Below are 27,619 nucleotides of genomic sequence, written 5' to 3'. Positions count from 1 at the left end.
TTAAATGTGCACAAGAGGATCTAAAAACATGTGCAGAACATGTTGCCTAGCAGTTTAAAAGGATGTGGTCTACCATGGCGGGCTGTGGGTATCCATCCTTGGGAATTTTTAATCAAGCATGGTATTAATCTTGAAAGATCACTGGAATCATAAACACAGAAGCTTACTATGGCCAGACAGGTAACAGGGCAGGTATAAAAATGGGAGAAGGCAGGCCTATGAGGAACTGTGGTGAGGGTGTAGGGCAGCAGGGTATTCACATTATGGAGGACACATGCAGACTCTGGCAGTTTTACTAACTTGGTTTAGATTCACCTTATTCACTTACAGACATTGTTGCCTACTGTCCTGGGTTATCTGAAATCAGATTTTTCTAAAAAGTTTTGTTGAAGTTTCTTCTTGAGGTACTGTGCTAATAATGTCTTGTGGTAAAATAGAATGCATATAATGCAGCCTCCAAAAAAACACAGACAAAAGGAGACGGTAAAGAACACGGGCAAAACATGGAGAAAACATAGAATCCAAAAAGAAAATGATCTCTTTCAAAATAAAGTAGTTTAATTTGAATTAAGTAAAAACGGCATGCCTTCTAAAAGTTCTAAGAAATACAACTTGCAAGCGTAAGAACTGTGACAATTGTGAAATATCTATGTTTTATTAGTTATCTGACATAAGAGGAGAGGCTGGGTTATTTACATTGGGGGGGCTATACATTGGGCTTTTGCCTAAAATCTCATGAAAGTAACACTTCATTAAAACCTAACTTAAGTCCTACAATTACAGAGAAACAGATACATCTGGTTAAGGTGACACATTTCTTCTCTGGCTAGAGTGGTGGCCATGTCTTCTTCACCCCCTTATACATGGTGAGGAAGCCAGCTGGGAAAATTAACCGAACTGTCAGGAGAATGAGAAAGAAGCGCTGCTTGGTCTATGGGCAGATACTAAGGTTCTAGAGCCCTTGTAGCCTTGAAAGAGAAGGAGGTAAATACATGTAAATACCATAAAAGTGGAAAAGGATCACGAATAATCAAGACCTTAATGGCCTCAAACAGTTTCTTAGCATAAATAAAGGAAACATTCTGCTGTGTGAATATGGCTTCACAGACTCATGCCTTGACAGTTTAGTAGTTCATTCTGATATGCCCAGTCCATGCTTTGCTAGACTGCAGTAAAATAGCACTACAAAGGACATCTTTAGATGCAGAGTAAGGACTGGGGAGTAGTCTCTATCAGTCAGACCACAGGCCATACCCACAGACACATTCAGAATATTTTGTTTTGAAACAGTAACACAGTGTTAAACACTGTATGTTTTGTGTTGTGTTTCAAGCTTTTTTGCTAATGATGTTGGTCTTCATTCAGTCCAGATTCCACACCTTGCTGTTTCTGGGAATGCAGATGGCCCCTCACTAGTAATACTTCAGCTTTACAGAGGCATAAAAGCCAATACACCAGTGGATGGCCACACTTGAGACTTCAAGTGCTTGCCCTTGCTGGGGCTGGCAACAGTGCTCCTAGGCAGCAATAGCAGCGTGGGAGAACCCCTGGCATTCTACAGAGTCTGTAATTTTCTGATGGGACTGTTGGGGTGGGATCCTATCCTTCTTGATCGACCTCTCTCATCACTTTTCAAAATGCTTCACTTTCCTGGGAGACCAGAACAATGCTCATCCATCCTTCAGCCACTGAGGTCCTTTTCAGAAAGGGTTTCTGCTCTGAGTTCCAGAATGTCCCTGGGAAGCCTTTCACCTGCCTAGGCCAACAGCCAGAGGACCTTGAGACCAGAACTGTGGTTCGCTACTTTTTTTTTTAAATTGAGATCATAATATATATCATCCTTCCCTGCTTTTCCCTTCCTCCAAACTCCCCCATATACCCCTCATTGCTCTCTTTCAAACTCATGGTCTCTACTTATCATTAACTATTGTTACATACATATAGGTATGTATGTTCCTAAACACACCCATAAGCTGCTCAATCTGTACAATGTTACTTATGTTTTCAGGGCTGTCCATTTGGTATTGGATGAACAATTGGTATGCTTTTCTCTGGTTAAGACCAGTTCTCCTACTGCCAGCATCCCTTGGTTTCCTATAGCTCTGTGTAGGGTTGAGGCCTCATGAGCTCCCCCACAGATCCCAATCCACTTTGGCAAGCCTATTGCTCTTGCTCAGCTCATGTTGAGGAAGCCATGGATTGGTGAGACATCCTAGGTGTAGCTTGGCAGTCCTAGGAGACAGGATCTCACAGCAGCAAGGTTTGCTGATTGTTTAAAAACTCTTCAACCATGTGGGTGACAGTGGTTAACTAGCAACTGTTCCAAACACTTCTTACTTGGAAAACTAGTTTTTTACATACCTCAGTTTAAACTGGATCTTCTGAATCGCTGTCTATCTAGCACAGGGGCAGCATTTTCTTCCTAGGCAGGAAAGGGTTTAACATTATGTAAGACTTTAAATCTCTTTCTACTTAATTAGTCTCAACCAGGGATTCTCAACCTTTGCCAAGCGAGGAGCCAATGAAACCCTGTCCACAGCCAGCTCACTGCTATCCATAAATCTCTAGTTCTCAATTCACTTATGTAACTCCAGCCTAGACTTCAGCTTGAGTGCCCAAGGGTACTCATTTCAGAGGCTCGCCTGCCCTAAGCAGGAGGGGTCCCCATTAGCTCTGTATTCTGCTGTGTCTACTTAGCCCAGGAAAGAAGATGGGGGATAAGGCAGGATGGGACCCATAGCACATATTTGCCAAAAATGTTATTTTGACTGCACCCTCCTTTCTACCTAATCATTCAAGATCATTCACCCATAAATTAAAAGGGGCCCTAGGCTCTCTCTTCCTGGTAAGTATATTGATCTAGTCAGGAGTTTGCCAGGAATTCATGGATTTTTTTTTGTTGTTGTTGTTGTTGTTTTTAGTTCAGGAATATTTCTAAAGAGGCTGAGAATTCCTGGTGTAACCAAAAATTATGTGGTCTTAAAAACCTTTTAAATTTAATACTTTAGCCACACCAAAAGAAAAAAAAGATTTGATTTCATTCAAAAAAAATTCTAAGGATTAGTAAGAAAAAAATCATAATCATAGGTTATTTTATTATAGCACTAGAACATATGAGTTAGCTTGAGTTCTCAAGATGAGTATTTAAGCACATACAACTCTTAAAATTACTTTGGTTAGGCAATTAAGATTATCCTGACTATATTTAAAACCTATACAAAATAACATACAAAAACAAGTTCTCTTATTGAAAACACTTCAGATTTGCATTTTTAGTTTTGTGAGATAGGGTCTCATACAGCCCAGGCTGGTCTCAAAATCTCTATGTAGCTGAGGTTGACCTTGAACACCTGATTCTCCTGTTTCTGTCTCCTAAGTACTGGGATTACAGGCATGAACCACTATGCTCAGTGAAGCTTAAAATTCATAGTGTAGGATTCTTGATCCTTAATCATCTAGCACTGGGAAAGTCGACTCACACCTTTAATCCCAGCACTGGAAAGGCAGAGGCAGGTGACTGAGTTTAAGACCAGCCTGTTCTACAGATCGAGTGAGTTCCGGGACAGCCGGGACTGCAGATATACTCAGAAAATAACCCTCCAGAAGGCCACGGTGTCTGTGTTAGGATGCTATGTCAACACAGACTCTATGGCTGAAGGTGGAGCCAAGTGACTCAGTCTACAAGATTGGCAGGGTTCAAGCTCGGCTCACTTTTCTATTATTTCATCCAGCTTAGAGCAGTTTTTCCTGTGCGTGAATCAGACTGCGCTATGCATTATAGACACAGACACACACTGACATGCAGACTCAGGGATAATGATGACTCAGGAATCCATCTGGCCTGTCACTTTCTGTATCAGTAGGAGAAAGCAATGTCCAGAATGTTCACGTAATAAGAGATCTGGACCGTCTGCCTCTAGCTACAGAAATGGGCTTCTTAGTGCTGTGGTGCCCACGTGCTCTGGAACACTGTACTTCAAGAAAGCACCAGTTAGGCTCAGTGGCTCCAGAGCCAATCTCTCTCAGAAAGACAATAAGGGCTGTGTGAAACAGTCTGCCAATTTTATGACCTGTAAGTCTTTACATACTCCAGTCATAGGACAAAACACACACACAGACCATGTTTTAATTTTTAATCAGAATGGGAATTATCATTGCTATAGTGAATAAAACTCCGTGAGTCAGAATGGCATGCAACTCTTTATTGTTCCTAGTCTCCGTGTGCACTTGGCACTCCAGCATTGACTTCACAGACAGTGTGAATAAAGGACTCCCATGACTGTGAGCTATAACTACTCACCTGGAAAGGACCCAAACTGCCTCTGAAGTACCCATTACATGATATTGCATACTACTAATGCATAATGTCAGTAACATCGTGCTGCTTTTAATGTTTAAAAATACCTGTTAAAGATCATGCAACATATGCACTTCATGAAAATGCTCAATTACACTCAAACAGCCAGGCAGTGAAACACGGAGCAGCTACCAACACAGTGTCAAGTAAACCACACAGGTCCAATCAATGATGGAAATCTCAATGAGCACTAAAGCCAAAACCTTACCATCTACAACCCTACCCATGGCTCAGGACATACCACTAGATCTGATCTACGTAAACACACTATGATCAAATGAAAAACAGTTTCAATGCATGATGAAGACAGGTACACCTCTAGCCTACAGGATACTTAAATGTGTGTGGTCATTCTCCTAGCTCTGCTAAGAATAAAAGTGTCAAGGTCACACCCGCTCCGACTCTGTTCTTGCTTTGTTATATGCTTTCCAATTCCTTTTTAAAACCATGCCTCCATCTTTATAATTCCCCCCTCAGAACTAAAATGTTGCTTTAGGAACAGATACGTTACACTACTGCATTACAGAAGGCAGTGACTTAATGTTAGCAAACTAAACACTGTCATTTGTCTAGTATCACCATCGCACACTCCTTTAACGGAATAACTTCCCGACACCTTCATTAAGAGTTTACTGGACTCTTATACCCATGGCTTTCCAAATCTCTGGAGGAAGAAAAGGACTCATGCTTGGGGCTGGGAATGTAGTCAGTCAATACAGGACTTAAGACTTGTGAGGTCCCGAGTTTAATCACCAGTACCACTAAAACTTGTTTTTTCTTTAGCCATGAGCTAAGTTAGGTATATCACTTAGGAGTTGCAGAACAAACTAAGATGGTTTTGAGGGCACAGGTGGATGGTGTCGGAAGCCAGGGCTGGGTCTGGAAAGAATATCCTGGGAATATACTGCCCTTCTCCACCTCCTCTGCTAATGATTCACCACGGCCCAGGCCACTGCTTTGGGTCCTGCTAACTAACTTGCTAATCATCAACTTTTATCGCTCTCTTTAGTATATATTTTCTACTTAAATTTTAAGACCCCTTAAAAGCAATGTTTCTTATACAGAACACTGGCTATTCATGTGCTAGGTTTTCACTTTTAGTCTCTGGGCTACTGTAAAACCTATAAATCTGCACCAAGATTAAACACTAACAATGAAATTGGTTTGTGCTTCATCGTCCCTCAAATGTTACATGAATAGTTTATAAAGGAGATCTCTAGGTTTATTTCCTTGTGATTTAAGCCCTTTCAACTTTAAATACACTTCTGACCTATTTCTGTATTCAGCCTGTTCTCATCACTCTGCATAGCTGTGTGCCAGGAAAGGGCATAACAGTGGTAGTGAGACTTTAAAGTGTCTGTGGTGATGGTGACAATGGAGATGACTGATGACTATTCTCTCAGGCTTTCCTGTCTGCTTCCCCACATGCCTGACCACCTATCAGGTGTCTGTGATGCAAAAACATGATGAGTAATGAGGATGGGTCAACTCAAAGTTTATGACACTTGTTCTCGGTAGAACAACGCTACTTCACTTCTCTTTTCTTCAGAGAATGCTTTCTCTCTCTTCTCCAAAGCCTGTGCTATCCGAGGAGGCCGCGTGCAGCTCAGACGCATCTTTTGAGAGCCTGGTGTAACTGGAGCGCTGGCTTCGCTTGTGTGCCATGCTCTTCAGGTTTTCATTCTGCACAGTGGTTGGGTTGGGGCTGGGCCCAGGCCTCAAAATGACCTGGGATGTTTCCCTGACTCCCTCTATCTCGTCAAAGTTCTGATTGGCTCTGTTAGTGGGCGCAGTGTTGTTGTTCAGAGTCACAGTGCTGGGCGTTCGGTTTAGATTGTAGGCCTTCTGGCATGCAGGCCAGCTTTCCTCAGGGCTGCTAGCAATCAGGCTGCACTCAGAAGGGCTTTTCTTGTCTTCTGAGCAAATGGACATCCGAGCTATAATTGGATCTTGCAGGCCACTCAGACTGTGTGGCATCCCCCGCTTCCCACTGTGGCCCTCATCTTCCAGCTCTATGAGATTTGCCTTTTCCAGCTGGGAGTCATCTGCTGCCTCGTTGTGGAGAGAGTGGTTGGGAGAACTCTCACTGGACCTCACTCCCGAGTCTGAGGAGTCTTTTTTGTCAAGGAGGGCATCCGACAGATACTCTTTTGCTTTGATGAATGTTCTGATGGGCTCAGCACTGTGCTCTGGAGACTTGGCCACTCTCTCTGCTTTGCCTTCAGCCTTCTTGTCCTTGTCATCTTTGAGCAGTGGAGTATTATCTGACTCTTCTGTACCAGATTCATCTTCATCACTGGGCAGTTTCTGGTAGCGCAGACCACCTCCCTTAAGCTTCAAGTCTGTCTGGAAGAGACTGGGCCGTTCTGAAGATTTCTTGCCTGGGAGTAGCTTACTACCTGACTGGTCAGATTTCTCATCTTCTTCAGTAATGGGGTCCAGGGGTGAGGCCTCATTAGTGGACACCCCTGATGAGGAGTAATCTATGACATCCCCCCTCTTCATTAAAAATGACTTCCGCCCGTCCTCCTGCTTTAGCTCGCTCTCTTTCCCCCTTTCTTGTTCTAGATTAGAATGAATGGAGCCCCCTGAAGAACTCTGACCTATGTAGTATGTGCTGTGTGGAGAAGATCTGCCGCTTATTGTTGACGACCCTGTGCCCCCTTCTAACTGGGACATCTGAGCAATGTACTCTCTATAGGCATCTCTATACTCAGCCTGCACCTTATCAGTAAGCTTTGAAATTTCAATACTGGAGTCCTGGGAATTGAGACTCGAGAGACTTGGGGTTCTGCGAGTTTGTGACTGTGAAGACAGAAAAAAAAAAATTTAAGAATTCAAATAAGAAGGGGAAAAGACATAATAAACATTAGCTTAGGAAACATATGTACACTAATAATGTAAAAGTTATCACAATACTAGGGTCTTTAAAAAAATCGACCTAACAGTTTAACAAAAGCTATGAGTTTATGAATAATTCTGTAATTAGCTTATAAATTTTTAGCAACATTAGTCTACTGTTTATATTTAAAAGAACAATTTCAGGTTGTAGAAGTCATCTGAGCATTTGTGTTTAGTAATTTCAAATTGTTTTATTTAAGGTAAAAGCATCTTCTAGAAAGAATTCCTCTTAGAAGAGATAAGGAAGAAATATAGACAGATCTCAAAAACAAAACGAAGTCTTTAAGGTACAATAAAGGAACCTGTCTCAAGTTATCTGATAAAATTGGAAGTTCCTGTACAATTTTAATCCAGAGAAAGAAAATATTCTTAAAACGGAGGGGGAGCAGATAACACAGTTTTGCAATGAACCTCAATGGAAGCTGCAGGTTGACTGAACCCCAGTGAAATCAGAATGGGAAACCTAAGTTCAGTTTCTAACACTGGGTTTTAAGGTTCCAGCTGCTTTAGATTGTAGAAAAGCTAATAAGTGAGCAATTAAAAGTACAGATTAGAAAAAAAAGGCAAAGAAAGAAAGAAGCAGCATCAAGAGAGTTTATGATCAGACCATAGGAAAGGCATAGAGAGAGGCAAGACCATTTTTTCTCTGGAAAGGGGACAGTGTCTGTCTCCTTGAGGAGGTCCCACAGGATGCTGTCAGACTAGAAGAACGATGCCTCTTTCCACCCACTAATGCAGCTGTCCTCAAAGGCTGTGTGAGTCCCTGTGCAGGGGACCCATGGGTCCTGAACTGCACTCTGCAGGACATGATGGTGTCTGTGCCTTTTCTCCTTCATTCATACAGACTGCCCAGAGCTACATGTATGTGTGTTGTCACAGGAGATGCGAGGGAGGGAGCACCTAGGGACCCAGTAGTCCTCTATGAAGACAGTCATTAAAGATATGTGTAAAACATTCCCATCCTCCTGAAAGTGATCTTGGCTGCCTGTGCCCTATTGGTAGTGCAGGAAAAGAATGCTGATGTTCCCAGTTCAGGGCATCTAGCCTGACCCCTCCAGATCCTGGAGCTTTTCTACACTTGTGTAATAAAAAATAAAAACAAATAAAATTTAAAAAATTAAAAATAAAAAACCCATTCCCATTCTCACTGTACTTTTTTGTTTAAAAAAGTAGTATTTTTTTAATAAAATATTATTTATGTTAATATATAATTACTTAAAAATATTTAGAAACATTTTCAGGTTCTATTTAACTATTTATAATAACTTACATATGCGAAACTTTTCTAAGCCCTGATAATTTTTATTACTTGTGTGTGTGTGTGAGTGTGTGTCTGTGTGTGTGTACATATAGGTGAGAGGACAACTTTGAGGAGTTGGTTTTCTCCTTAAAGCATGTGGGTCCCAGGGATGGATCAAACTCAGGTCACTGGGTTGTAGGGAGCATCTTTATTGCTGAGCCATCTCGCCAGCCCAGGGACCTGACTAAGGCTAAGAACACAGGCTAAGATCAAGGGCAATGTGAGAGCTGCTGTGGGAATGGGAAGGGCCACAGGAGGAAGCACCTGCACAGTGGGGAAAGGAGGAGCAGCTTCTCAGGAAGCTGGAAAGGAAAGGAACCACTTCTGTCGGAACAAAGATGACCAAGTATGAATTTAGCACATTGTAAACCAATTCTTGTAATAGTCAGTATTAATAATAAAATGGCTTATTCACTTAAGGTACACAGTATGAAAAAAATTAAACTATTTTCACTGCCAGACAAAAGCCCTCCCAGGAGCACCTTCCAGGCTGGTCTTCCTACTCCGTCAGAACATGGCTTCCTTGCTGTTACTGTCTCAGCCTCCCTCACTGCTCCTCTGCACCCTGCTCTGGTCCTCTCTTCTTCATGCATCTCTGACTTTTACTTCTGCTTCTGACGCCTGCACCCCTCTAAGAATATCTCCACAGAAAACATGGTGCAGACCTGTGGTCCTACCACATAGGATGCTGCTGAGGCAGGGGAATCTTGAGCTCTGGGGTTAAAGGCCAGCCTGAGTAACATGAGAGAAAGAATAAGTGTGGTGTGTAGTGTGTGCTCTGTGTGATATGGGAAACCAAACTGAAGGTGTCAGTAGGACAGCAGGAAGCTAGTTTTCCATACAGGTACACCTTGGCTGGTAATTACCATATCTCACAGGAAAATACCAAAAGAAAGGCAAGTTTGCAACCACCCTAACACAGCCCCATTCTCACTCTATGTAGACAAGGCTGGCCTCGAACTCAGATCATCCTGCCTCTGCCTCCAGAGTGCTGGGATCAAAGGCGTGCACCACCAGGCCCAGCACCTCATTCTTACTCTCCTACCATTGTCTTCTGGGACCTCCTTCACTCTTATCAATTCTGAATAACTTAACTTCCTCTGTACTTTGCCAATTCTTCCCCTTCAAAATAAACCCAACTCCTTGAGTAGATGGCCTTTGCTCTTGCCCAGCTGGGTTCTCAACCAACACTGTCTGAATGAGTGTTTTAATGCACCAGCATATCTGCAGCCTTTATTCTCCAATTATATGAAAAATGACACAAAATAAATACCTGCCAACTCAGATTACTGTGCCGTGGGGCTCCCTCGTCTAGGCCAAGCGTGTTCAGTTCTTCAAAGCTGAAGTTCAGGGTATAGGGAGTCTGACTGGAAAGCTCCGTGTGGGGCAGTTCACTGTGAGAAGTGCGCCGAGCAGATTCCCCATGAGGAACTGGGGCACTTGAGTTTTCATTGAGAAAACGTGGGTCTTCAGGGACCACCTGGTTTTCCACACTTCTCATTTCTAAGACCTTAGGAGAAGAAGAATCATCACCTGTTTTGCCAAATGCCTTTACAGAGGCTTCAGAGAGCACTAAAGATGAAGTGCAGTACAGTTACTACAATAGGGTCAAGAAAGCACACTTGCCACCACGGTGGTCCAGGGACTTTATGCCAAATCTTACCTTAATCCCATTAACAATGTTAAGAGAAGTATCAGCATTTTAGTGCACAACTTTTAAAACTTAAAAACCAAAGTTCAACTATAGTGTGTAAAGGAACCCAGAGCCAAGCAGAAACCAGTGAGAATTACAATGATAGGGACTCTGCCTTAGTACAGAACAGTTCTACCCCACAAGAGCAACAAGTGGACGTTCAGAGTCAGGGAGCGTGGGGTTGGGAGGGTCAGCTTTTAAGGGATTCTGGGTAAACCGATCTGAAAAGATTTCTGAAGATGAGCCAGGGGGATAAGACCTCAGCTGGGAGTGGATGGAGGACAAGAGGGAAGCAGAGGAGCACCAAGGGTGAGCTCATGTTGAAGCTGGGCTCTTTCTAACACGGCTCCTGTGTATTGCTGCCTAACAAGAGCACTGGACAAGGACAGACACTGAAGGTAGAGGCCTAGAGGGCTTGGGACCCACCTGGAACTGGTCAAGGAGAGCATGTTTTGTTAAAAAGCATGGGAAAGCAATGAATTGCTTCTTCCTCAGAAAGACAAGATTCCACATGCTGCTCCGACTATTCCCTATAATACTGGGTTGAATATAAGTTTAAACTCAATAAAAAAAAAAGACAAGTAAATGTTTTTAAAATTAATATGGAAATGTAAAAGACAATGTAAGAGTTTTTAAAATTAATATGGAAAATGTATCACTTTTGGCCAGTACTTTTTAGTTCTGAGTTTCTACAATGTTGCAGACAACTTTACTCAGTAGGATAAAGTGCTGTAGTATGATAATGTTACAAAAACCTTACCATGCTTCTGAAAAGATGCCAGTCTCCAAAGTTCATAGCCATCTCTTTCTTCAGCTCATCAATATTACACTGAGCCAATACCCGGCCATTTATGTTTGCCTGAGTGAACATAAGAACAAAATCTAGAGTGTTCTGAATCACTAGTGATGACAGGGCTGCTTCTATTCCATTTGCAGAGCGGCTGCCCTCAGAGCGGCCATCTCTCCATGCAGTATAATGTTGAGTATCTCAGCCACACCAAGCACTTGACATTTTCCTAAGTGTCAAGCATTTCAGTGAAACAAACCACACTTCAAGACCAATCAGACTCTCAAATGTTTCCCCCTGCTCTGTCCTGGGCAGCAATAAAACCATTACTTTTTCTATTATAATCTGAGAAAATATTAAGATGAACACGGCTGTTAGAAGCAAAACTGACTTCTAAGCTTGTGAGTATGTTAGTTGTGAAGATCTAAATGACGTGTGTCTAACAGGTCAGTTCCACTTAAATGGATACACAATGTCCAGCTCCTATCTGCCCAGCCCATTAAAGTTAGGATAAAAACAGGCTTTCCATTTTTTGGGTCCCTGTAATTTTAGCTGCACTTAGATGAGAAACAGCAGCATAATTACAGGGTGGCCTTCTGATTTTATGAGAAAAAAAAAGCCTGACTACTAACTGGTAACCTTAGGTAGCATTTGTGTCTGGGATTGGTAAGATGCTCCATTTCTAAGTTAATTCAAAGGAATAAGTGTACAGATCTTGTGCATGGCAGGCTAGGAGCAGGCTTTCCTGACACTTGCCAGTTGCCTAGAGGAGTGGGGCTGGTGGGTGGTAAGGAGGTACTGATGCAGACAGACAGGGACCGGCATGGATTAGCTCTGTAAGAAAATGGGCATGTGCTAAACTCCTGCCCAAATACAGGCTTAGGTCAGTAAAACTGTACATAAAAATGCACATAATTCTTTAAAGGACATAAGCAGCAGAGGTTCACACTCAGTTAACTTCACACAGGCAATGTCTTGCTTGCACCTCCAGCTCAGCTTCGGGGTGACTCTGGTACTATAAAGGTTGGAAGAAAAAACCCTTCGTGGATGCTTCGGCCTTGCAAGCCCAACCTATATGGTTCTTCAAACATGACACAATCATAAATCATACATGATACAAAATGACAACTTGTAGGAAATGAAGCTCTGTAATTACAAAGCCACATAAACACATACTGCAGGCCAGGTATCCTTCCCCAAGTCACTTGGGACCAAAACTGCTTCCAAGTGCAGCACTTCCCAGTAAGGAAGGGATATTCATTCGAATTTTACTCACTGAGCATCCAGCACAAAGTCCAACAACCAAAAGGCTCTGATATCTGATGTATACTGACCTCCATGCTCAAAACAGTTTCCTACTCCAGAGGTTTCAGATTAGAGATGAATACTGTGTGCAGCTGAAGGTAATGGATGTACCCAGGCAGCTGATCAATGGTCTCTACTCCATGGTGAATAAGCTGTTTTATTTTTACTTATATTAGACACTGGTTAAGTAGTGCTGTAATTCAGCTACTCTTCCTTTAATCTACTCATAAAATTAGAAAAAAGAGCAAGTATAGTTCTAAAAAAGAAAGCAGCCATTTCATTTAGAGGTGTCTACGTAAGATGCAAACACACATCACCTTTTTGATTGTTGTGCAATACTGAGGCAGCATGCTCTGGTCCAGCCCTTCTATCTGTCTCAGTTTCTCACACACGACATCCACAGTCATTGAACTCAGTAACAGTGAGGTGCCTGTGGCAGGGACGGATGCCTAGATAAGTCAAGGGAAATATGAGTAGCATTAATATGAAGTGTTTGAGGTCATGTGATAGAAAACTTCATTAAGTTATACTGCTGAAATAAAGAAAACACAGCCAATGCATATAGAATTTAAGAAAAATGGTCTTAATGAATAGATTCAGCTATCTGACATATAATGAGTAGCATTTATTACAGTAGAGACAGCCTGACCCAAACCACTTTTGTAAGATGGCTATCCTGTGGCCCAGATCTATGTCAAGTCCTCAAATGATTACACTTAACTTTAAGAAATAAGGGCACTGCCCTCAGTAAGAGAGCGCTTAAGAGATAAAAAAGAAGAAAATTACACTTATAGAATACAAAGACATGTCTAAGACTAATTTTCAAGTGTCTACATCAAACAATCTTAAACATTCTATGCACTACCTTGGTAGTCTAAGGTTTCAGAACTATCCAAAAAATTTAAATTTTCCTACAATAGTCATGTGATCTAATCTATAAAAGCCTGTTTTCATTTAAAAAGGAAACCAAAACAATAAATCTAGCTTATTTAGACTAACACTTCCAAAGCGGTGGCATCTGAAGAGGGCCTCACTATATCTGGCTCTGTGTGCTTCCCTTCAAGCCCAGAAGTGCAAACACAGCTCTGGGGAGGTTGGCTTAGGGCTTCCAGAATGAGTTATCTAGGAAGTGGTGGACTCGGACTGAAGCTGAGTCGATCAGGCTTTATGTAAATGACCTGTTTTATCTGCTCCAACTATTTTTGGAAAAGGTATGGAAGCTATAGTCATGATAAAGAGAAGCCAACCAACATACAGGATAAAGAAAACAGCACTCTAATCTGCCCTGTTTGGCCTTCAACATACTCTTCATGTGGGAAATGAGATTTATCACCTCTGGCTGGGAGTGGTGGCTCATGCCTTTAATCCTAGTACTCAGGAAGCAGAGGCAAGTGAACCTCTCTTAGTTCAAAGCCATCTACATAGTGAATTCATGGACTGCCAGGTGGGGAAAAAGGTAAATAAATATTTCACGTTATGTTCTACTGACTCGTTTATTGGTGTTAGAAGACTGTGGACTATCCTATAGTTTAAAAATGCCTGTGAATCCCAGCACTTGGGAAGCAGAGGCAGGTGGATTTCTGAGTTTGAGGCCAGCCTGGGCTACAGAGTGAGTTCCAGGACAGCCAGGGTAATCCAAAGAAACCCTGTTTCGAAAAACCAAAAAAAATAAAAATAAATAAAAAAATGAAAAAATAAAAATAAAATGCCTGTGAAGCACAGTTAATACTTATTTGTAATGTGAAAAAATAATAGTTGTACTACCTCAGAAATATATACACATGCATTGTGTATGTACATATGTGTGTTTGTGTGCATGTTGCATGCACATGCATGTATGTGCACGTGCGTATATGCATGTGTTTAAGAGTATGCATGCACCTAGGTGTTGGATGGGAATGTATAACTCAGACAGCAGGCACAGTGACTTAACGATTGAGGGACTCTACCAAGCTGTACAAAGGCAACACAGGTACATCAAAGTTTGGGAACAGGTGACCTGAAACAAACTGCATCAAATATGCTTATTTATAGTTTGTTTTTATTTAACCATAGACTGTGCCATTTTATATGATCCAGGGTTGATCTGCTTTTAAAATAATAACAGCAGAAGACCCGACTTTTCATACTTTGATCTTCATATCTTTGCACATGCCTCTTTTTTATGTCTAGTACGTCAGCCAGTGTTTTCACTATGCACTCTCAACTGTGTGAGTTTTAAAAGTCATGCTGACTTCCTCTTCATGTGACATGAAGCTTCCACATTAAAATGTACAATTCAATGACTGTAACTTTATTTACATAGTTTGTGAGCTGTTACCCTCAAAAGAATCTGTTCCCATTAGCAGTCACTCCTATCCCTTTAACACCACTGTAGTCCCTGGCAACCCTCTGCGTTTGAAGTGTCTGCTGCCAACATTTTCGACAGTGTGTGACCCTCCCTGACTGACTCTCACAGTGTGTTGTTTTAAGGCTCATTCATTCATCTTGTCACACTTCACTTCCTTTTACTGTTAAATAATACCAATCTTTTAAATGTCATCTAATCCTTTAACTTGGGTCCTTGCTTTCAATATATTTACATTGGTTTACTTTCTTTTTTGTTTCAAAAATCACAAAATAAATATTTGATCAACAAATATAAATTATAATAGTTCACAGAAAAAATCCATAAATTCATACTGATAAAACTAATTTTTTTTTTCAGACAAGATCTCTCTGTGTAGCTCTGGCTGTCCTGGAGCTATGTAGACTAGGCTGGCCTTGAACTTACAGAGATCAGCTGGTCTCTGCCTCCCAAGTGCTAGGACTAAAGGCATGTGCCACCATGCTCAGCCTTAAAACTAAATACTTAAGTAAATGAATTAGGAAGAAGTCCAACTAATGCACATGGCAGAGAGAAACAGAAATCCCCACCAGGCAAACACCATCACTACCGCAGCTGCATTATAAACTCCATCAGTGGCCATCAGTTAATAGGCAAAGCCAAGCAGGTAGAACAGGACAGTGCAGAGTTTCAAATGCCTACCCAAGAATGTATTAGTTTAAAAAAAGAAAGAAAGAATGCTGTAAAGTATTGACACCTAGCAGAGACCACCTCAGCCACGGAGTGAAGATCACGTCTAACTCCTACATGTATGTTGGGCTTTATCAAGCAATAAGCTACTAATTTGAAAATCATATATGTTCCAATAGTTTCTTTGATTGAAGGAGAAATGTGAATCACTTTCCAAGCTTTTTGTAAAGTAATAATAAACACTAAAATTACTTTTAAATTAAATGAATCTTATAACCAAAATAATAAATTTTAACTGAAATATCATAAGAGGAATATAAAAATTTACTAAGTTGCTATATACTTAAAAGAAACTAATTATGTTGTTTTGAGAGGAAACAAAGAATCCAAAGGCTAATCCTTTAACATTTATGTGCCGTCTCCCTTGAAATCCACCTGTGTAATCCAGAACAGATCACTTCAGTAAAACTAGTTCTCTATGTCAGAATTCATTTATTTATTTATTTTTTATTTATTTATCTTACTTGGAGAATTTAACAGAGCACACATCAGCTTGTTTAAACCATTAAACGGAAGCTTCAAACTGCATCTTAATCAGAATCTCTTCAATTCAAGCAAAGCTATGAAAACACTAGTTACCTGAGGTGGCGGATTTGCTTTCTGGTGTCAGTAGATTAACAGTACACTCTGAAATACCACATCTTCAGTCAATTTATTAGATAAGCTAAAAAGTGATTAGTCAGCAATGACTGCCATGCAGAGGCTGAAAGCAACTATGGAAATAAACCCAAGGCACAGAATGAGCACAGATCTATAAACAGCCCAGCACGAAGTAGCCGATGACTATCTAACACCTAGAAGGTAAGTGAGATTTCACCAGGAGTTTCTGTACCTGTCTCTGTTTGTTAAACCCAGAGTCACACGGCTTTAAGGAAGGAATAAAACAGAGTGAAGACCATGAATATGAAATAAATCATCAAAGCACACATATCACATACATATGCAGAGTCCCTGCCAAGCCTTTTTCTTCCCCTCAACTCTGAACAAACCTTGGTATCAGCAGCATGGAGCAAGGAACATACATGCGTGAAACCGTTTTATTAGTAGATACTTAGAAATTTTAAATCACACTCTTAAAACTTATTTTTTTCATTAAAAAATAAATCATGCATGATACATTCAACAAGAAAACTAGGTAAATCATACTTTTCCATGAAAAGCCAATATTCTTTCTATATAATGTTAAAATTGTCAAAACATTTATAAGGCTTAATTGTGTAGACTATCTTAAAGGATAGTTAGTAATAAGAAACCTATCTTTAAATGTGTGTTGCTTCATTGACTATGTTGATTCTGACAGATGCCTCAATGGCCTGTTCAAAAGAAATGTCTTGTAGCCCAACAAATCAGAAATGTTAAAAAAAAAAAAGCCACATTCTTTGATTGACATACTGTAAAATTTTAAAGTAACAACCACTGTTGTTAATTATTCTTCTGTACTTAAAAAAAAAATCAGTGGCAAATATTTTTAAATCTTAAAACTGATGACCAACAAATTCATATAGTCAACTGAACATGGCGTTTTAGTTAGCAAGGGGCGGGGCTCACTAGCCTCACCTCAGATGCCCATCTGTGAACAGGACCAGTATCAAACCCACGGTGGGAACCTCTTCTACTTTTTACTATCAAACTCAGCTAAGTTTCTAGAAGGTGACTATACACACATGCCCACTGGGATGTGCAAAGGTATCAGACAAGTGCAGTGAAGTGGTAGTTTACTGTAAGATGCCCCCTAACAAGAAGTACAAGTGTTAATTAGCTGGAAATGCAACTTGACTCTTCTTCCTCCTGTGCTACCACGATCACTACATAACTTATTCTTCAAACTGCTGGAGAAACAATTCTGTTAAAGCTGATGGATAAGGCTTAATTAACACTATAGTTTAAGGACTGTAATTAAAAGGAGAGAAAACAAGTACTGTATGCTTGTCTGCTGTATAACCTTAAAATGTTTTAAATTTTATTTATTTGTATGGGTATGGGTATTTTGACTGCATCTGTGTATAGATTAATGCAGTGCCCATGGAGGCCAGTGGATGCCCTGGGACTGGTGTTACAAGTGGAACAGCCATGTGGTGCTGGCTGGAATTCGAACCCGGGTCCACCAGAGGAGCTGTCAGTGCTCTCAACCACTGCACCATCTCTTTGCCCTACCCCACACACTTTTTAACATCTAACTATACCTACGACTTCAACATTACTATAATATCGCCTATAAATATATTTCAGTCCATTTACCTGAAATTCAGAGAAAAAAACTGAACTGAAACCTGGCATAAAGACTTCCATGTAGGGCTAGAGAGATGGCTCAGCGGTTAAGAGCACTGACTGCTCTTCTGAAGGTCCTGAGTTCAAATCCCAGCAACCACAAGGTGGTTCACAAACATCCGTAATGAGATCTAATGCCCTCTTCTGGTGTGTCTGAAGACAGTTATGGTGTAGTTACATATAACAATAAATAAATATTTTAAAAATCCACTTCTTAAGTATTGTTAAAAGGGTGCATAATGTTCTAGCTGGTTGACACTACTACAGGAGGTCTCTAAGGGTGATGGGTGCATGTGTCACCCCCAGTCTGAAGAAAGTCTACAGTGCCTGACTCCTTACCTGCATCAGCTGCTTTCTTGTCCAGCTCCTCGCCTGAGCAAACAAGAGTCAGCTTGGTTCAGACATATGTTGCCTTGAACATAATTTGCAAGCTCTAAAAGTAGTGATGGATATAAAGTACCTTCAAGAAGCAACAGCTTTTTACACTTTACTGCATGAACCTGTTAAGTAAAAGCTTGGACCTTCATTTGTTATGCTGTTATTAAATCAACAGTTTTCTTCAATCTCTAAACTTAAGAAGATACTGGAAATCATGAAATTATTTTAATATTGCCTATTCAATTCTGAAATTCCTTTGCAAATAAACTTAATAGTAAATACTGACACGTCTTTTCAATGATGTGTAGAAGTGATCTCCTGGAAGTGGAGAAAGACAGACACTGGTGAGGCCCTTGGAGGCCTGGGAACCTACAGATGTGAAGACAGGATGCCTTCCATTTTGTCTCCTGCTCTAACCCACCAGATAGGGCCTTCACATGCTCAATTAATAGGTTGGGACAATGAATGCTCACTCAGTATCAGCCAGGAGTACATACTGCTAAATCAGTAAGGAAGACAAAAATAAATAAAAAATTAAAAAGATGAAGAAATGCTATGGTTTTCCTTCCTTTGGGGGAAAAAATGTCTTGCCAATGAAATTCAGTCCTCACCACAAGCAGCAAACTTGAAGCTGCCCTCTAGAGCATCTCTGGGTCACTAACAGAATGTCACTCAGGAAACCTAGTCCAAGTTGGGCCCTCCATAAGGAGCCTTTCCTAACCTGAGGGCATCAGAAGATTCATTCGCCTTGCCACTAGAGCTGACTCCTGAGCAATATGAACTTAGGGAACCAACTGCCCAAAGTCAGAAATCTGGATAGAGCTCTTGGCTCCCTTAAATTCTTGCTAGTAGCTTGCTTCTAAGCAGAAGCCTACCTGAGAGCAGTAAGTCAGCCTTTATTCTGCATGCTACATATGTCATACAAAAGGTCTTACCTTTGTATGCAGCTTCCTGGGGAGGTAGCTCCATACTCCCACAGCATTTCAAGCTAACTCTTGAGCTCATGAAGCAGCAGGAGATGACTCCAGCAGTCAGTTAGCCTCACACTGGACCTCAACTGCATTTAAACTTCTCTCACTTCCAGTGCGCCACGCAATGGTCTTGGTGTTTATAAACTTGGATACATTTTAATTATTTAGAACTGATATATATATCATACATACATATCATATATATAATGCACACATATATGTATGTATATACACATACACACATATATATGGCTAGTAAATATTTTTACCATACATTTTATGCATTTATGCAAACCATTCTTCCTTACTTTTCCAGTATTTCTAGATAATGCCTTCTAAGAGTGTTTTGTGAATTATGTAAATCTTTTTCCTCAAAGCAATTCACATCTATGTGGGACCACACAGTTCAAATCTATGTAGAAGTCAAAGGACACGTTGTTGAGAACTCCACCGAGAGTAGTGTAATCATTCAGAAAAACTTCAAATTCCCTAACACTGTCAGGAGCCTCGCAGCATGAAAGTCAACCTGAGACTATGTTACTGGCAGTGCAATCTAATGATGGTGTAGCTGCTTTAGTCTGTAAGTACACTCCATGTTCACAGGACTGCCTATATGATTCCCAGACCATACCCGCCCTTAAGAGATGTATAGGCATTTGCAAAACCTCAAAACTCATCTAAGTTATGCCTCTTGCACCTAAAAACCACCAGTAAACGAAACACCTGTGCTAATCTAAACTGGCTTTGAGCGTGGACACTGCTTTCCACCACTAGCCAATTCTACCCAACTGAAGCAGTTTGAGTTCTGCATCTTTAAGGACCTGGGTATTCTTAGTAATAATGTACTTACATATGCCAAGCTTTAGTAATATCTAAATCAGACCAAAGAAACTGACCTGCCTTTTCAGGGTAGTAAAGCACAGAATCAGGGTAGCTTCTGCAAGGGCAGGAATGTGTCACATGATCTATTAATCCCTAAGGCTGCAGCCTGTTCATCTCTGGGAATGGGCAAGGCAGGCCTCAGGAATGGCTGCATTCTGGCTCCTTCCCTGCCACCCTGCTCCTGTTTCCTGGTGTAAGCCCCTATATTTCACTTGCTCCATGGAGGCTAGACCAGACCCCAAGATCAAGCTGTGCCTAGAGAAGCATCAGAAGAAAAGGGAGGCCTGGAACTGGCCCAGGGGCTGCTCCTACAACTGAAGTGCAAACTAAACCTCAATTATGAAAAAGGATTTCTCTACCTTTGGATGAGAACACACTAGAACTTTCCAACTCCAACACTCTGAGAACATATCTCAGGTCTAAGATTATCTTCACTTTCACAAGATCTGGCATGCATATTCCTTCAGCCATAAAATTACAGGGAGCAAAACCAGCACAGAACTTATATTTCAAGCCCCCTACTTTGTGAAACATTTATCTATAATTTACCTGCTAGTTTGGCTGTACTTTGTAGGCTATGACCTCTGTAATGTTAGTGTGAGAAAACTTATTATTTCTACAAAGATTTGCTTTCCAAAGGTTTGTCAAAAATTTCTTGTGGTTAAAAACAGATGAGCTCATCTATATTTTGCAAAGACCACAGGCAGTTAACTTTTTAGCCTCACCTTCACTCTGTGTTATCATGGGTCTGTAATAATATCACAATTTGTTATGAGACGTTCATTTAGCTCCTGGCATATCTGCAAGTAACCTTTCTCATCATGTCTATTCAGGGTATGCTGGCCAAAGAGACAAGACCAATAACCAGCTCTGCTGTCCCAATTGGGACTGAGGAGCTTCCAGCACAAAGGGCCACTGACTCTCCCATTGGCTGCTGGTTCAGCTAGCAGTATCGTTGTATGAGGCCCATAAGCTCATAAATTTGAATGCTTGGTCACTAGGGAGTGGCACTATTAGAAGGTGTCACCTTGTTGGAGTAGGTATGACCTTCTTAGAGGAAGTGTGTCATTGGGAGCTAAGCTTTGAGGTTTCAATTGTTCAACCCAGGCCTAGTCAGTCTGTCAGTCAGTCTGTATGTGTGTTCCCCTCCCTGCCTCCCATCCTCTGTCTGTCTGTCCGTCTGTCTCTGTCTGTCTCTTTCTCTTTCTCTGTCTTCCCCTTCTCTTTCTTTCTCTCCTTCTCTCCCCCCTCCTGCCTGCCAATCTAGATGTACAACTCTCAGCTCCTTCTCCAGCACCATATCTGCCTGTACACCACTGTGCTTCTCACTATGATGATAATGGACTAAACCTCTGAACCTGTAGGCCAGCCCCAAATAAATGTTTCCTTTATAAGTGTTGCTGTGGTCACAGCATCTCTGCACACCAAGAAAAGGCCTAAGACTGGCAGGTTCTTCAGTTTCCACCACTGCTTTCATTGGCTTTGAACAAATGTCGACTTGCTTTTCCTAGTCTTCTACAAGACACAGGTTACAAACTGTTGTCACTGTTAATTTCTTAGACGCACAAGAAGCATGGTGAGCATCTATTAGCCACTCTCCCAGCTACAAACTAGCTTTTACTGCTAAGAACAAGAAATGAACTATCTTACTGACACAGACACTGCTCTATGTGAGGCCCCTTTATGTGCTATTATTGAGCTTCTAAGCATGGCTCAGGAACTGCATTATTCCCCTTGCCCCAGAAAAACTTATTTCAACCTTGTAGAATGCTCTTCTTAATGGACCCAGAAAAAAAATTAATAACACATTTTAATTACAAGTGTTTGCCTACATTTCTGTTCATGGAAGAGCTAGTATTTCTGTATTCATCAAAGGCATAAAGTCTTTCATAATATCAGATTTTCATCAGAAATTCACTGAGTAATTTTAGTCTCTAGAACTGAATTGCACACATAATTCCCTGTAGCAAAGGCTCTCTGAAGAAACTGAAAGTCACTTTTGTATACAGTGGTGATGCTCCACAGGCCACAGAGTCCCTAAGCACCCAAACAGAACTGCTGTGACTCAGTCTGCCTGCCATTTGTAAATAACTGGATTACCCAAACATTTCAACTAGAATGTCAATGACTTAAGAGTCAGCTCCTCAATGGAAACAACAAAATGGTTCCATGTTTGTCTCTTAACTAGATTAATTAAAAGGAAATTAAGGTTTAAAAATATATCCCCTATTTAAATGCAAGTGATAAGTTAAATGTTCTTGATAAACTCAGGATGTAATATCTCAACCTGTAATTCTCCACTGCTTAGAGCATTTTAGAATAGGTTTAGATCAGAGAGGCCATGTTTGCATGTGATAACATATTCTGAACATAACACACAAGCTGGACTCTTCAACTGCATACTGACTGACTAAAGTAAAAATTCATGGCTGCTCACCACAGGTATTTATTAAATATAAGGTCTGGAAGGATTATTATTTTTAGTGGCTTCCTCTACAATCTGTTGTGTGTTTATGTATTGTTAAACAACTTCCTTTAGATGCTGAACCAGTGCTGGGTCTAGCTGCTTTATTTTCATGACTAATGGAAGGAGGAAGTAGTGTTGCAGGAAGACACCAGTGGTAGAGACACCTGAAGCAAGTGAGGAGCTAGGATGTGCTCATTTACAGCACCCAGCTCATGCGTCCTCTAGTGTCAAAGGTGATGTGTGATACTTTCAAAGCTATCCTACATGAATCATACCAAGTACAGACTTTGTAAAAAAAGTTAGAAAGGAAAGCAATGTTTAGCACTAGGAAAAATCCACCTGAATACTTGTGATGACTCCTAGAAGCAGCCCTTCCTTGCTGAAGAAAACAAGTCCCTCCCACATCACTGAGAAGGGGAAAATGCAGGAGGAAACATTAGCTTTGGAATGAACTCATGAGTTGTAATTAGTGCTTGGCTACTCTACACTGCCATCACACCATAAGTGAGTTAGTGCCAAATGCGTTAAGACATCATTACTGTTGCAGAAGCAATGAGACACTAGTGTTCCACGCCACAAGACTACTCCATTACCCTCGAGGAGTCTGTGGGTGAAGGAAGCCCCTCAGCAGCATCCTCTTTGATTACTTCCTAGCAACATAAAACAGGAGAGTGGGTAACAGGGCAGGATGAGCGACACGGAAGATGAATGAACATGATGCCAAGATAACAACACAGATAACATGACTGAAATTCCCCTTCCCCCACTTTAAAATGTAGCTTAAATTATGTTAATAGGGAACTTGTTTTTTATAGTTAAAGTTTATCATCAATCAGGAGCCCCTAATATATTTTGCACAGATGTGTTTGGTTTGGGATTAATTTTATTCAATAGTATGTTTAAACAAGCTCATTCTGTGAACTCCCTGCTGCAGCCTGGAAAGCTTTTCTGTGCTCACCTCTATCTGCTAAGCCATAATGCTAATGTAAATGCAAAGAGAGATAGCATGCAAGTCCTTTAAAAAGATACTAGAAATTAGCAGTTATAAAGATCTAGTTTGTAAAGTGTTGGTAGCAAACACAGCATGATAAGCCAGAGATCTCTGGATGTAAAAACTCAACATTTAGTCCCGGAGATGGCTAGTCTTTCATAGATATTTACCAGAAATAATACATTTTATATTTGTAATAGCTTGTTTTTCAAAACTATAAAGTAAGTTGTACTCTTTTAGTCCAGAAAGGAAAAGAAAAAAAAGCTTTTAATGGTATCCATGTTCTTTTATGAGATTAATATTTTAGTTACCCCTTTATATACTTACTAGGCCATTGTTCTGATCTCTGGGCAAACTCGTTTTTACTGATGAACGTGAGATGAGATGTTGGGAACCGCCAGGGTAATACCTTGGCGTGTAAAGGTATGGGGCAAAGAATGGCTATGGAGAAACATGTAACAAAAAAAGGGCATGAACAATTACAGAAATCAAAGTGTAATGAGATTCATCAAGTGAAACTAACCAACACAACTCCAAACTTCAAAAGCAAGTGACAAAACAAAAGGTTCCTGCACCCGCTGGCCTTGAGATCCAGACCAGAGTTAGGACAATGACACTGTCTCCTTCATCAGATATAGGATTAAAACACAAATCAAGTTTTGTACCTTGTTACTTAACACAAACATTTGCTTTATATTTAGCATCTTAACAAGTTTGCTGTACATGGTTTCTATATATTAACTAACAAACTCTTCTTTAAAGTAGACTAGAATATTATTAGAATACTCTGCCTTACCCTCCCCCCCAAAAAAGTTATTAAGACTCAAAATTGCCCTGGTCATTTGGAAACAAGTGGCAGTGTTTCCAAGGACAGCCTCGCTGGGGCCCTGGGACTCAGCTGTGTCCTGGCACACTGAAGTGAGCTCTAGACTGTAAGACAGGGAGCCTGCTATCTACACAAGACTTAACTTCTGAATTTACACATCAGATTATATGAACTGGAAATACAAAGGTCAGAATTCATTAGGCTTCACTGCACTGAGGTGGTCGCTTCTCTCTTCTTTACTCTTGACACTTTAAGAGAATAGAATTATTATGACTTTTAAATAATAACAGAAACACTAAATCAAAAAATAAAATAAATTTTAATGCCTTAAAAATAATTAATACTTTAAAAGTATATTACATTATTGCTCTTAAAATAAATGAATGATGAATATAAGATGCCAGCATAGATGGTTTCATAACTTTTTTTCAGATAAATGTATTTTCACACCTTTAATTAGTATTAATTGAGCCACCTTATGTACAATTGCAGCAGATTTTTAAGACTGGTGCCTGCAGATCTGTATTCCGCACCACCTACCGCACAGTTAATTTTGACAGAGAACAAACATTCTCATAAATGCTATTGGCTACTCCTGTGTTGTCTTGTCCACACAGAAAAATGATATTACATTTCTAAGGCTCTACAAACAGCAAAGCTAATTGCCAATATAGATATTTAAAAAATAACAACTTAATTTAAATTCTCAATTCCTTCCTTGCCACACTTATCCCAACTCTTTCTTGGCAGCTCATATGGATAAAGTCCTGCAGTCAGTTGTCCTCTATGAATATTAGCCCTGTGTTTTCCTGAAGTTACACTAACCAGGGAGAAAAGAAGGATTAAAACTTACAATGGATTTTACTAGTAGGATTCTATAAAGCATATTATAGCTCATGATCCGTTTTCCTACAGAAAATTATTAGTGTCATTACATGATTAGGGTCATTAAGGCGAGAATAGACACTTCGAGCAACTACATCCAACATGGTTTGGTTACCACTGGAAACTGTGCTTTTATTTTTTGGTTAAGAAATTGTATATTAAGCAAAGAATTAATATGACTAAAGGTACTTGAAATTAAAATGGCTTATGGTAGAATTAACTGGCAATAACGTTTGATCCTTCAAGTAGTATGGGCCCATTATTAGTTCACACATGTCTAACTACAAATGACTCTAGGACTTTTTCACTGTTACGAATGCTGATATAAACTGCTATAACAAAATATACAAAAGGAACCATTGTTGTTATAGTATCTTCTTTAACAAGAAAATAAAAGCCAATAATCTTATATTCACACTCTTTAGAACTCTAGAACACACTAAAATCCAAGATTTCATTTTTTAAAAAATCCTATACTTGTACATTTAAGCCTTACACTTTCCTATTTTAAAGACGTTATAGATCCACACCAGTACCAGAGCCCACAGACAGAGGAATCCTGGGGCCCCCAGAAGAGACACTCTAAAGCCGCGGTGCTGACTCTTACCCTGTTATAGAAGGGGTGCTGGGGTCCGGACAGGCCACTGTAGTAGCTGCTGTGGGGCTGTGGGGACACAACCCCGCCTGGGAATGGCCCGTTGAAAGATGCTGAGGAGGAGCAGACAGATGCAGGCTGGCTGTACCCAGAAGGTGGCCGAGGAGGGGCTTCGTGCAGAGGGAGTGGGGGGTACGCAAGGCCTCCTATGTTGATCTGCTCTCTTGCAGCTCGAACATCTGAAAATTCCATCACAACCAGAAAAGCAAAAAAGAACAGGGCACTAATGATGAGTCCTGTCATCAGCTACTAACAAGGACATACTTTCATCGCTGCTAGTGACTCCAGCTGAGTTTAAATGAGTTGACAGGAAATCTTCACTAGTCCACAGACTTTAAGTGAATTTTAAAAAGCCCAATTGATGTACATAAAAGAGGTTTTTTTCTTCACCATTTGAATAGTTACCACACTTGGATTCTTTCTTCAGTTACCAAACACTATAATTTTTGACTCTTTAAAGTTCTATTTGTGTTATGCTAACAAAAGACTCAAATTTGTCTAATACATACAATGTGAGCTAAACCGTGAGCCTACAAACTGAGACACGTTGACCTCTCAACAAAGAATACACAGCCACAAAAGCATCAGCCTGAGAGTAAACACTGAGAAAAACAACTTGGAGTTTGGGATTTTTGTTGTTACATAATAACTACATATTTATGACACAATTTGCTCCCTTAATAAATGTATATATTGCATAATGCTCAAACTGAGGACATGGACATATCCATCACCTCAAACACTCTTCATTTCCTGCAATGAGACCATTTGAAATGGCCTCTTCTGTGTATTTTGAAACACTCATTAAGTCATAGTTAATGATAATCACCCTACTGTGTAAGGAGAGTCATCCCCTCCCTGCCTCATCTCCTCGCCACTTGTCTGCCTGCTCTACTCTCCCTCAGTGTCCACACATGGGCAAGAGCAGTGTATGCTTGTGAAGCTCTTATACTTTACAGGACTAATGGAAGGTGACTCCTCTGTAACTCCTGGAAAGCTCAATTACGGTCTGATGAGCAGTATCCCGTGGAACCCTTGTGTTCCACACAGCCGCGCATGCTCCGGTACTCACCGGCCTCTCAATAGCCTCTCTAGAACCCAAAGGCAAACCAGATCTGGTAGCCTGAGCTCTGAAAACAGAATGCAAAAAAAGTTTAAGGCCAGTTTGGGCAATTTACTGAGACCCTACCTCAAAATAAAAGTAAAAAGAGGTGAGGCCATATTCAATGACAGAGTGTTTGTCTAGTATGCCCAAGGCCCTGGGTTCAATCCCCAGCATGGCCATAAAATAAATTAACCCTTAATAGTTATATTCAAGTCCTAGTTTATAAATTAGGTTAAAAACCTAAAATGAAAGTAAATTTTTGTTTTTGTTTTCTGCTCAACTTGGAGGTCCCTATTAGAACAGAAGATGAACAAGGGACAATTAGAACATCTGAACATCAAGACTATATGTGAGAAAAGAGAAGTTCACTATTCCAAAGGGAGAAGTTAGTGAGCAAGGACGAGGACACAGAGAGTAGACAGCTAACACCTCAGGGCCCCACGGGGTCAACAGCCCAGTCCCACTCCAACTAATTCCTCTGCGGATGCTTAAAAATTATCTTAAATTTTCATAAAGCAAGATAAAATTAGATAGCTAAGTTGGAAACAGGAAATTCTGCCTAGCATAGTAGCACATGACTGTAATCCCAGCATTTCAGAAGCCAAGGCAGGAAGACTACAATGACTTTGGGTCCAAGCAGTGCTAAACAGTGAGACCTCGCCTCAAAAATAAAAGCAAACAAAACAAAAACAAACAACAGAAAGAAAAAACAAAAGAAGAAAGAACAAAAGGAAGGAAGGAAGGAAGGAAGGAAGGAAGGAAGGAAGGAAGG

The 27,619-nt window shown here is 40.5% G+C and overlaps 1 protein-coding gene across 11 annotated transcripts in view; it reads right to left on the bottom strand.

Moving 5' to 3' along the window:
* Positions 1-536: 536 nt before the first annotated feature.
* The window catches only part of Kidins220 (kinase D interacting substrate 220), an 86,337-nt gene continuing 59,254 nt past the window's right edge, over positions 537-27,619 (bottom strand). For 2 of the 11 annotated variants that reach the window (XM_031357137.1, XM_031357138.1), the window contains exons 24-31: positions 25,695-25,921; positions 23,704-23,817; positions 22,979-23,035; positions 16,252-16,284; positions 12,661-12,792; positions 11,012-11,110; positions 9,832-10,068; positions 4,124-7,162 (exon numbers count right to left, since the gene is read on the bottom strand). In XM_031357137.1, coding sequence (XP_031212997.1) covers positions 5,903-7,162; positions 9,832-10,068; positions 11,012-11,110; positions 12,661-12,792; positions 16,252-16,284; positions 22,979-23,035; positions 23,704-23,817; positions 25,695-25,921 — 2,159 coding nt within the window. In that variant the 3' untranslated portion in view covers positions 4,124-5,902. Of the gene's footprint in view, positions 969-2,361; positions 2,423-4,123; positions 7,163-9,831; positions 10,069-11,011; positions 11,111-12,660; positions 12,793-16,251; positions 16,285-18,026; positions 18,060-22,978; positions 23,036-23,703; positions 23,818-25,694; positions 25,922-27,619 lie in introns of those variants that run through there. The other 9 variants (XM_031357143.1, XM_031357144.1, XM_031357147.1 and 6 more) reach the window with 8 other exon arrangements.

Source organism: Mastomys coucha, unplaced genomic scaffold (assembly GCF_008632895.1).
Source record: "Mastomys coucha isolate ucsf_1 unplaced genomic scaffold, UCSF_Mcou_1 pScaffold6, whole genome shotgun sequence".
NCBI classification, from domain to species: Eukaryota; Metazoa; Chordata; class Mammalia; order Rodentia; family Muridae; genus Mastomys; species Mastomys coucha.
The sequence above is the reverse complement of the archived record's forward strand: the minus strand, read 5'-3'. Positions and strand labels throughout refer to the sequence as shown.